At 52.2% G+C, this 11,871-nt stretch overlaps 1 protein-coding gene across 1 annotated transcript in view; it reads left to right on the top strand.

The window, feature by feature from the left end:
- Positions 1-9,337: 9,337 nt before the first annotated feature.
- LOC137629494 (probable E3 ubiquitin-protein ligase HERC3) overlaps positions 9,338-11,871 on the top strand; it is a 105,086-nt gene continuing 102,552 nt past the window's right edge. Inside the window, exon 1 of the mRNA XM_068360847.1 lies at positions 9,338-9,481. Coding sequence (XP_068216948.1) covers positions 9,340-9,481 — 142 coding nt within the window. The 5' untranslated portion in view covers positions 9,338-9,339. The remainder of the gene's footprint in view (positions 9,482-11,871) is intronic.

The raw sequence follows: 11,871 nt of genomic DNA, 5'->3' as shown, positions 1-11,871 counted from the left end.
TCTCCTTCCGCGAGTGTAAGTGGTTGTGAGGGCACGTGCCTGTTGTGTAATTCTTGTTCCTTTCCCTCGGGATTCCTCTTCGGAGCCTTCCCGGGGAATGAATGTGTACTAATATTATTTGTTTTATTTTTTTACAGTTACCGATCTAGTTCGTTTCTGTAATATAGCAACGGTGTGAGCTGTCTGGTTGAGTCCTGGGGATTCGGCTGTTGCTGCCTCCCCCCTTGTATTGTCGTCAGGGGCGTGTCTCCTTCTACTGGTAGTACTCCCGTGTCGACGGACAGCTCTCCAGTTCATTTTAGAACAGTCAGGAGGCTTGCCTCCTTGGGCGGATAACTTTCCTTCCGAGGGAAGTTTTTTCCTGTCCAGGCTTGAGCTTTTCCTCTTTTGGGGGGTTCTTCTCTTGCCTTTTTTTCGTGCGACTATGCTCTTGGTGCTGAGCGGTCGCACCTGCAGTTTCGCTCAAGGGGCTGGGCAACTGCAGGAGCTCCTCTTCGGAGGATTGCCCCTTTTAGGTCACTGGCTGACCAGTCTCTTCCACGAAGTGTTTCTCTTTCGTTCGCGAGAGAGTACACTCATAGAGACTCCTCTTCGGAGGTTTCTTCTGTTGCTGTTGCTGTTGGCCTCCCTCGCCGTAAGGCCCTCCGTCCGCCTCGTCGTAAGGGCCTCTCATCTCCCTATAAGGGTGCTTGAGGCGCCTTTTTGAATCTCCGTTTGCAGCCTACAACTTCTTTTTCTCGATCTTCCGTCTTGGTGCAGATGGACAGCAGTCTAATCTCGTCTTCCGACGGGCAACGGTCTTCCCGACGGACAACGGTCTTCCCGACGGACAGCGGTCTTCCGACGGACATCAGTCTTCCGACGGACATCAGTCTCCCGGCGGACAACGATCCCTTCGGGGCAAAGGGTTGCCCCCACGGGGGTTCTTCCCTTGCGTGTCAGGGTTTCCCTGCGCGCCCTTCTGTTCGTCAGCGCTCTCCTGTTCGTCAGCGCTTTCAAGATGATCTTCCCTGCGGTTCCTGTTACGTGCCCTGTGCGCCCACGTTCGCCCTCGCGATCTAGAACTTCGGTTCAGGTCGGGGTCAAGGACTCTTCTTCTTTGCGCAGGCTTCCACGCGTAGCCTTCTGCTCGTCAGCGATCATCAGCTCGTCAGCGATCATCAGCTCGTCAGCGATCATCAGCTCGTCAGCGATCATCAGCTCGCCAGCGATCGTCAGCTCGTCAGCGATCTCCGGATCGCCCACGTGTGTTACAGCTGGCACGCCAACGTTCTCCAACACTTCTGAAGGAACATGGTTCGCCAGCTACTAGCTCAACTGCGGATGCTGATCGCCATCGCGCGACCCTCAACTGCGGATGCTGATCGCCATCGCGCGACCCTCAACTGCGGATGCTGATCGCCATCGCGCGACCCTCAACTGCGGATGCTGATCGCCATCGCGCGACCCTCAACTGCGGATGCTGATCGCCATCGCGCGACCCTCAACTGCAGATGCTGATCGCCATCGCGCGACCCTCAACTGCGGATGCTGATCGCCATCGCGCGACCCTCAACTGCAGATGCTGATCGCCATCGCGCGACCCTCAACTGCGGATGCTGATCGCCATCGCGCGACCCTCAACTGCGGATGCTGATCGCCATCGCGCGACCCTCAACTGCGGATCCTCATCGCACAACCCTGAACGATCGCCCTCTTGCGGATGCTGATCACCATCGCACCCTTTCACGCGATCATTCACCTGCGCATGCTGCTCGCCATCGCACAACCCTGAACGATTGCCCGCTTACGCATGCTGCTCCTCATCGCACCACCCTGAACGATCGCCCTCTTGCGGATGCTGATCACCATCGCACCCTTTCACGCGATCATTCACCTGCGCATGCTGCTCGCCATCGCACAACCCTGCACGATTGCCCGCTTACGCATGCTGCTCCTCATCGCACAACCCTGAACGCTCGCCCTCTTGCGGATGCTGATCACCATCGCACCCTATCACGCGATCATTCACCTACACATGCTGCTCGCCATCGCTTACCGCCAGCGATCTTCTTCACCTACGCGGCAGCACGATCCCTCGCCGTCACGCCCATTCGCCCGCGCGATCGCTCGCCCGCGCGATCGCTCGCCTGCGCGCCCTCGCGACCGCTCGCCTGCGCGCCCGCGCGACCACTCGCCTGTGCGCCCGCGCGACCATTCGCCTTTGCGCGACCGTTCGCCCTCGCGCGACCATAGTTCGCGGCGAATTCCACAGCCGGTGGTAGCAGCAGGGACGCGTGCTCCTAGGCAGCACTCGGGATCACCTCCATCCAAGCACAGGTTGGTAGTGCAGGACGAAGACAGGTCAGTACAGCATTCTTCCCACCTTCTTTTCAGGCAGGAACCGTCGTGTCCTCTCCAAAGGATCGCCCGATCCCTTTCACCTTAGCGAGGATTTCGGACTCTGTGTCCTTGGAGCAGCAGACATGGTTTGATCCGCTGGCACGGGCGTTAATGAGGTTTATGAAACCAGCACTCACCGGCCAGGGTAACAAACCAGCGGCTGTCTCTCCTACGCTGAAGAGAAAGAGAGGAGTGGACTTCGTGGTGACTTCCCCCAGGGCGAAGTTGGTTCCCAAGAGGTCGGTCTCGAGGGTCCCCTCTCCTGCACGAGTACTCTCTCCTTCTCCCGCCCTGGAAGGATTTTTGGCGGGGGGGCTTTCCGTTGAAGATTTCTCCATCGGACAAGGGGTGACTGCTTACCTCTTCCTCTGGGAGCTTACCAGGTTCTTTCCCTCCTCGGTTACGGCCCGAGGTTTGGTTCAAGGAAGCTACAGGAAGATCAAGGGTACTTTCCTCCTCTCGAGCTCAGGCACCTTGGCCTTTCGTCGTTAAGTATCTACTTGCGGACAAGCTCGATGTTGTACCATCTGGACGCACTGACTGAAGGCTTCCTTCGGGTGTCTCATCTGTGGAGGTCAACGACCTCAGACACCCTTCCATCCTTGAGAAGAGTTTTGTCTTTGCCCAAGGACAGAGACTTAAACATCTGCTGTGCGGAGTAAATCGACTTCCGGTTTCACTCCTCCAAGGCGCTTTCTTCCAGACTCTGCAGGGCTCCAGCTCCCTTTTCTTTCAACCACGTCGGCCTAAGTTATCGGCTACGACAACTGGGACAAGGTGTCCAATTGCAGTTTCCTCCTGTCAGGAACAGATGGCACGGGAGACTCCCCCGGGGGGGCATAGTCCTAAAAGGAGTTCACGAACTCTAGGATTGCAGGTTTTTTCGCTGGGAGGATGCTTAAGGTTACTCATCCGAATGACAGCTTCCCGATGCCCATTCCCGCACAATCTCTGTGAGTAGCCAAGGATATCGCGCCTGCCGTCTCTGTCAGCGAATTCAGTGTCTCTGAACCTCTATGCCATAGCATCAGCAGAGTTGCCCGGTTGGGCAGAATGATCCATACCTTAGGCGAAGGTCTTCCTTAGGATCATCGACGGCTTCACCCCCGGCCCCCTCAGTCGATCCTTTCTTGTAAGGAAGGATCTGAGAGGGGATGTCCATAGTCGACCTCTCAGCCCTGATCAAGTTTGTCGAACAAACTTCGGCCAGCGTAGACCAGCAGAATCGATCAGACTGGTAACGAGGCGACAGGACTCCTTTAACCCTGGATCGGAAGGACGGGTACTTTCAGTTTCCATTCCATCCATCTTCCAGGGTGCTCGTCGAATTCAGCCTAAACTGCAAGTATTCCTGCTTATGATGCAGTGTGGCTATCCCGCCGTGGCATAGCAGGTTTGTTTCCCCAGAGAACTCTCCCTGCCTTCCTCTTGGCCGCTCAGGTGCAGACTTCCGCCTCCTCTGCTGTTTGGAGGGCTGGTCAACTCCGGTAGGCTCGGGTTTCGACCTTCTTCAGCGCCGGGAAAAGCTTCCGAATGCTGACCATGAGTGTGGGCTCATGGTATTTTGCTTGGAGCCTTCTCTTCCTCTGCCTCAACATCTGGAGTATCTGGCCATGATATTGAGTCAACCGCCTTACCACGTTGGAAACCCCGCTTCTCGTCCGTCCAGCGAGGTTAAGCAACGTCGGTACTTGGATGGGTGACCACCTGGGGACGCCAGATTCTGTTACCACATCCTCCGAGCCTTCCTTTCGGTTCACCGTGGCAAGACTGAGGAGAGTCGCAGTACCTGTTCTCAGTCAAGCAGAGTTTTCAGCCCTACCTTGGAACGTTTCCTAGTTCTTCTTTCCTCATTGACCCGTTTATAGTCCGAACGGTCGCCTCAGGATAAGTTCCATGTGGGGCGATCCAAGTTCCGGTGGCTTCAGGCAATGTTTAACCGGACTCCCTGGCCCTATGGGACCAGCGGAACTATTAAACCTGCAATGGGTGTTGACCTATGGAGCCTCTTGATGGTAGTGGATATTCTCGTCCTTTCCCCACATTCTTGATGCGGTTCTCGGACTCGTCAAAGGAAAGGGGGGGGGCCATGTTCCGGTCCAGGCCTATGGTCAAGACCTGAAGGATACCTCTCCATCATTCAGGCAGGCTTAAGGGCCTTAGTCTGGCCCCTCTTCAGATCCTACCGCTCCTGCCAAGTCGCCCCGTTGCGTGTCGACTTCATGCTAACCAGCAGGGGACGCATTTTCACACCTTCACATCTTGCAGTAGAGATATCGGGATGATTGAGATTCTCTCAATTCCACCATCGGCTCTCTCATTCCAGGCAGGGGAATGTTTCTCTCAGACTATCCGAGCAGAGCCTCATAGAGAGAGTGTACCTAGGGGTCTTTGACCTTGGGTAACCAGCAAGTGCTGGTCTGGGGGACCTGATCGCGACAGCTTGGAACCTCAAGCTTCCGCTAGTTTTCCCCCCAGTCTCAGACCCCGAGACTCTGGCAAGATGCATTCCGGTGATGGTGGGACAACTTCGACGCCTGCGTCTTCCCTCCTTTTTGTCTGCGGACAATGGGTCTCAACAAAACCAGGTTGTCTGTCAACCTTTCAATGGGAGAGCTCCACTGGGACTATGTGCAGAACGGTTTCTGGACCCTCTGCTTCCCCTGACGGAACTCCCGGGAGAGCTTCTCCCACGGCGCAGACTACTCAAGCAACCACACTGCGACATCTCTCCCGAACCGGGGCGTCGCTTCGGCTTCATGCCTGGAGACACTACGCTTCCTCCTCTAGAAGAGACAACCCGCTACAGTCGCGGTACGGAGGTCGCGTCATCTGCGATAGTCATCCACAGGGGTCTCCCAGGCAAAGTGAAGAGTCTAAGGTGGTTGGTGCCGTGGGAGATATACCTCTTCCCGTGAGGCCTCTTCTCCAGCAATAACGGTCTTATTGCCTTTCGGCGGGAGGAAACTCCTTTCCGCTCTTGGCAATGAAGCCTGTCGCTCAGCCTTTCCCTGACCTTCAGGCTTAAAGGAATAACTTTTTCCTGCCCGCTGGATCTATCCTCGCTCATGCGAAGCTACGATCGTCCCTGCCCTAGTCGGAGGAAGACCTCCAACTTGGAGCATGGCTCGGACTTTTAGTCCTTTAAGAGATCTCAAGACCCTTTTACGACAGGCCTCGGATTGTATTCCGCCCTGGGTCTTCTGCTCACTCTGGCCACGGCCAGTGTGTAAGCAATCTTCTTGGTCTCTTACTACTCCCCCCCTTTCTAAGGAAGAGGGGAAGGCAACATTCAGGCTCGCTCCTGAGTTGTTGGCTAGACTCAGAATCTGAGGGTCCCGACCCTTCGGTCCGATTCATTCAAGATTTTAAGTCTCCATTCTGTGTCTGATGTCCCAAGACCTTCTCTTTCTTGCCAGTACAGGAATCGAGAGGTTAGCGCTGGGAACAGCTGCAGTTTGGCCTCAGTTGCAGTCGATTTGGGAACACAAGGAGGACATGGGGGGAGAGTCACCAGTATACCTCTTCAGCCCGGACTCAAGGACATTCATCTCGACCTGTCTTCAGACCCTCCCCCGTCACGTCGCCCTACAGCACGATGTTGGATACATCGCAACGTCCCTCGCCTTCGAGTAATACTACTCTGTGACGCAGGTGCTACAAGCTGGAGTCTGGAAGCGTCTGATGACCTTCGCAGCCCGCTTCCTGCAGGGCGTGACCCACAGGAGTCTCGATACGTTTTCTATCGCTCTGTGGTGGCTACACAACAGCTGGTCTAACCTCAGGCTCCTTTTTGGACAGGTAGCAGAAGGTTGAGGGCATTGTTATCAGGTTTTAGTCTGCATGAACGAAAGAAGTATGTCTGGCCCTTACTTCTTTCTTCATCATCCCCTCTACGGGGAAGCAGCATCCTGGTCTCTGCATAGCTGACCTCGAACCTCTGCAGGTAAACCATGCTTCCTTGTGTTCCGAGTATTGAGTCAATACTGTCGCGTCCCCCATACCCTGACGAGGTGGTATTGGGAACGTCTTAACCCAGAGTTCCTTCTGGAACTCCAGGTCAACTGCCTAAGACGGGTCACACTTCTTCCTTCACACACAAGCTTACGTAGGCCACATGGTTCCTTGCGGTGCAAGGAACTTGTGAGGTGCAGGGACTCCTTTTCTCGAGTGCGACTCACTCGGATTCTGAGTCCCCGGGTAAAGCCAAAGCCAGTATGGCTGGGGACTTTCCACCCTTCCTAAGGGATAAGTCACCCTTTGTAAATAGCGTGGTTTGTATTTCGGTTACGGAACAAATGACAAATTCGAAGATAATTTGTATTTTTCCTAACCATACAAACCTTAGCTATTTACACATATTTGCCCGCCAGCCCTGTCCCCCAAGACAAGTCCTACCTCTAAGTGAAAGTGAGTATTCACCTGTGTGTGAGGGGGAGGAGGGGTAGCTAGCTACCACTCCCCTACCCCCCCGCTAACTAGCGCGGGGGTAATACACCCTCGTTAAATTCTAATGGCTCGCCATTTCAGCTACGCTAAAAGTAATAACCCTTTGTAAATAGCTAAGGTTTGTATGGTTAGGAAAAATACAAATTATCTTCGAATTTGTCATATTCTATTAATTGTTGATTATTTCTCAGATTCTTTATTTATTTCCTTTCCTCACTGGGCTATTTTTCCCTGTTGGAGCTCTTGGGCTTATAGCATATTGCTTGTCCAACTAGTGTTGTGGCCTGGCTGGTAATAATAATAATGATAATGGCGCTATCGCTTCGTTACCTGTCTCGTCATTGCCTACAGTGCAGGACAGAACCTCCCCTCAAGGCCAGGCCTGATGCACCTGTCAGGGCTGTCGTTGACGACTCCGACTCAACCCAGGCTCTCATGGGTGTGAGTCTGGAATTGGACGAGTCGAAAAACAAAATTTTTGACCATTCGGACGGTGTGCGGCCTCAACCAGGTAGCCCTAAAATGTTCACTAATGATCAGCGAGAGTTGGGGGTGTTGGGCTGCATAAGAAAAATCAGTGGATTGGGTGGTCCATCATACTCCCCTCCTGATGGGAAGGATACAATTCTTGATTACTTCTACATGGGCTTCTGAACCAGAAAGACCAGGATTGAGTTGCCTTGGTCTAGAATGGTGAAGGGTACCAGGAAGAAATTTGTCACCTAAGTAGCCGGGACAAGTAACTCTCTAAGGGCTAGTTACTCATTGCTGTTACATCCTACGTCGTTCCTTTGGCAAAGAAAGCATTACAAAATCCTCTACAAGCCCTTGGCTTTACTATTAGACCCAGTGGTTGCAGCATTGGCATACAACTTGCTCTTGGAGAAGTTGGCGGTACAGCAAGTGACGTTCTTGGCTGCAGAAATCGTAAACGTGGAGCGATTGCAAGGGCCTCTCTGCAAGCCGCTTCATGGATCGACTACTAGTCTGGGTCAGTTGGTTATCTGATCAACAATGGACGAACTGGATCGTGAAACGACAAGATTCCGTCATTTCAAGGTTCCAGAGACAGCTGACTATGAGAGAAGCGCTCAAGCTACGTGACTCGTTGATGGATGCTTCTTCCAATTTTAGCTCGGATAACATTGACGCAGTTGTGGAGCTGGAGAAAGGCGAGATGTTACTGTTCATAAGATATTTTTTTAATTATTCATTACTTCTCATATACAGGTAGTTTTTTATTTCCTTATTTCCTTTCCTCATTGGGCTATTTTTCCCTGTTGGAACCCTTGGGCTTATAGCATGCTGCTTTTGCAACTAGGGTCATATCTTAGCTAGTAATAATGATAATGATGATAATGATAAGGGGCTTGGTCAAGAGGAGAGTCATAAAGAATACAGTCTCTGCTTGGATTTGACTGGTCATTTACTGTGCACTGAGTTCTGACTTCCCTCTTCATGATCGTAGAACCAGAGCTTATGATGTTAGGGATGTAGTCACATCCTTAGCGTTCAAGAGAAACTTCACTGTTGTGCTGGTCCTACAAACGGGCATCTGGTGACATCATACCGTCTTTACCTCCCACTACCTGCATGATGTCACCCACATGAATCTAGATACTGCTCAACAAGTGGTATAATATACATCAGCTCCTTAATAGGATGAGTAATGGTTGGTCAAGGGCAGACGTTACCCTGTGTTAGTCTGGTATGAATGATAGAATGACTGGAGTTTTCTTCCTTCATCTTCCCCCTCACCTGGGGGCACAACATCTGGAAGACTGCAAGTTGGCCTATCTCTGACTGCAGTTACAAACCATTTACCTTGTGTTGGCTGAAATGAAATATGTACATTATATATTTTGTTATGTCCCATTCCTCCCTGCGAAGGGGAGGTGGGCAATGTATAGGTTTAAGTTTGAAGATATGTATCACTCTATTCTTATCTGGTCAAGTTACAGTGCTTAGTTGCCGCTAACTCACCATGATTACCCTGGCCATCAACTCTCCTGCTTATCAATTTGAGAATTCATGAGGTGTCAGGGTATTTCTTTTACACTTTATCCCAGGTCATGTTCCCAGCCAGTTGGGTTAAGGACTTCCACCCACCTGGGTGAGTCTCCATTGTAAAGAGTGAATGGCTTGTATTTGTTTAGGAACAAAGGACTAAATTGAAAGTACACTAATTTGTTTTTTCCTAACTATACAAACCTGAGGTCTTAACTCATATTTGACCTGCCATCACCTTTCCTCTTAGAAATTCTTACCAAAAGTCAAAAGTGACGTAATACACTCAGTGAGTGTGTGTGAGTGGTGTGGGTTGTCTACCTCCTGCTACCCCCGCAGACTAGAGGAGGGTCGTTGATACCTTGCGTAAAAGTTTATGGCTAGTTTCGAGCTGCACTGAAGCCTTATATCCATTGTAAAGAGCTGAGGTTTGTATAGTCATGAAAAATTACCGTACAGGTATACTTGCTAATTTGCTTTATTTTGGTTACAGGTACGAGAATGTTGTATGGTTGTGGTAGTAATATTTCATGGCAGTTGTGCAGGAATGGGCCACAGGTACTATGCTGTCCAACAAAAGTTATGGAGGTTGTTGAAGTTAGAGAAGTGAAAATAGCATTCAGCCACATTCTATGGAACACAGGTAAAAAGTCTACTTATTATTATTACCATATTATTATTATGCTCTAAGAATCTGTTAGATTTTGATGGTGATCCAGATCAAGAATGCGATTATGGTTATTATTGTTATTCTATACTGTAGATTCATTCATGGTCAACATACGAAAAGGGAAAAGCTTAGTCCCTAGACGTGTAAAATTTTAACAATCTTCATTGACAGAGGTCTGAAATCACTTATTGCTCCTTCTACTTGTTGTTATTACTGTATACTGTACAGTAATAATAATTTGTTCCGTACCTGAAATACAAACCACGCTATTTAATATGGGTTATTACTTCGGCAGAGCTGAATGAAGAGCTATTAAAGTTTTAACGAGGGTTTACTACCCCACCGCGGGTGAGAGCAGACACGTCTGTTCTTCACCCGAGCCAAAAGCAAAGAGAAGTATTCACCGGTGTGAGGGGGGGGGGGTAGGGAGGGGTAACGTGTCTGCTCTCACCCTCGCTTTGACTGCCATTAATCTGTTTTGCTTTTTCTCTCAGAGTGTGAAGTTGGCCTCTATTATCATGCGTACGTGTCCTGGTTTACCTGACCGCCCTTGTGGGACACAGATCCTCACACCTTGTGTCCTCATTGTAGGGGCCAACGGTGTGAAAAGGGTAATGTATGCGGTGAGTGTAGGGAGTGGTCTACCTCCCAGTGGGAGAGGTTTGCCCGGCGCCGGAAGAAGTCCAAAAGGGATTTGTTCCGTAACTGAAATACAAACCACGCTATTTACATTGGGTTTACTTTCGGTGTAGCTGAAATTGACGAGCCAATAAAATTTTAACGAGGGTTAACTACCCCCGCGCTAGTTAGCAAGGGGGTAGGGGAAGGGGTAGCTTGCTACCCCTCCCCCCCCACACACCGGTGAGTTGTCTCACTTCACTTTTGGCTCGGACGATGTGCAGACGTGTCTGTCTATCGTCCTCGTTATTGACAGCCTTAATATTTTCTTTTGCTTTTCCTCAGCTGTGTGCTTGGAAGTTGGCCTCGCCCTTTTTATTTTCATCATGCGCAAGTGCCCTGGAATCGCCGGCCGCCCCTGCGGTACCTTCATGTCAGCGGTCGAAACTGATCCCCACACCCTTTGCCCGCAGTGTCGAGCCCAACGGTGTGACAAGGAAGTAACGTGCAGTGAGTGCAGGGAGTGGTTTACCTCCCAGTGGGAGAGGTTTGCCCGGCGGCGTAAGAAGAAGTCCAAGAGAGACCTTTCTCCTTCAAGGGTTGCCTTGAAGGAGGAAGGCTCCAGGAACTCTTCTTCCGCCGCCCAAACCTCCTCCGAAGCTCTCACTCGGCCGGCCTCTCGTGAGAGGCCGCCGAGTGGTAGCGTAGACCCTTGTTCTGTTTCCCGATCTCAGGGTGCGGGAGAGGGCGTCGCCTCCCATAGCGGGGCGGCTCCCCCTCCTCCCCTGGGGGAGGATTTTGATTCTAACGTTGATGACCATAAATCTGTCTCTAACAATGATCTCTTTCAGCTTTGGGCTTCCTTGGGGCTTAAGGGCTTGCCCTCCAAGAAAGCCCTGTTTGACCTTATCCAGTTTGGGGGCCGCTGTCAAGAAGTCGCCGGTGATAGCAGAGGTAGACCCTCTGTCTATTGTCGATGTTGTGGTGGCAGAGGCTTCCGACGGGTCTGGTCAAACATCTGCTGTTCCTGATGTTGCGGACGTTGCTGAAGGCCCTCCTCCCCCTTCTGAACATCCTTCGAAGGGGAAGGTGGGTCCCACGGTCTTTCCGGCAGGTACAGCTCCCCCTCGGGGGAGCGCACCACTGACTGAGACTCCTCTTCGGAGGACCGACGATCCTGATGACCTCCCTCGTGACCGCCTTCGCCGTAAGGCTCGTCGTCCTCTTCGTCGCAGGGGCCTCCCGTCTCCCTATATGGGAGTCAAGAGGCGCCTCTTCGAGTCGTCGCCGCCTCCGTCCTCTGATGAGGATCCTCCTCGTCGGGAGCAGACTGTAGCAGCCACGTCCTTGGACCTCTCCGGTGATCGCTCACGATCTCCTACGCCTACCAGACCTTCCACCTCTGGCGCGGATGTGCAACAGGCTTCTGACCTCGTCAGCCGACGGGCATCGGCCCCTTCGGGGAAAAGGGATGTCTCCCACGGTGTGGGGGCTTCCCTTGCGCGTCAGAGTTCCCCTGCGCGTTCACGCGTTGTAGTGCGTAAACTCTCTCCAGCTTTGCAGTCTCCTGACTCACCTCGCCAGCGCTCTCCTGCTCGTCAGCGCTCTCCTGCTCGTCAGCGCTCTCCTGCTCGTCAGCGCTCTCCTGCTCGCCAGCGCTCTCCTGTTCGCCAGCACTCTCCTGATCGTCAGCGCTCTCCTGCTCGCCAGCGCTCTCCTGATCGTCAGCGCCCTCCTGCTCGCCA

The sequence above is a fragment of the Palaemon carinicauda genome, chromosome 37 (genome assembly GCF_036898095.1).
Source record: "Palaemon carinicauda isolate YSFRI2023 chromosome 37, ASM3689809v2, whole genome shotgun sequence".
In the NCBI taxonomy this organism is placed as follows: Eukaryota; Metazoa; Arthropoda; class Malacostraca; order Decapoda; family Palaemonidae; genus Palaemon; species Palaemon carinicauda.
This window is presented reverse-complemented; position numbering and strand designations above follow the sequence as displayed.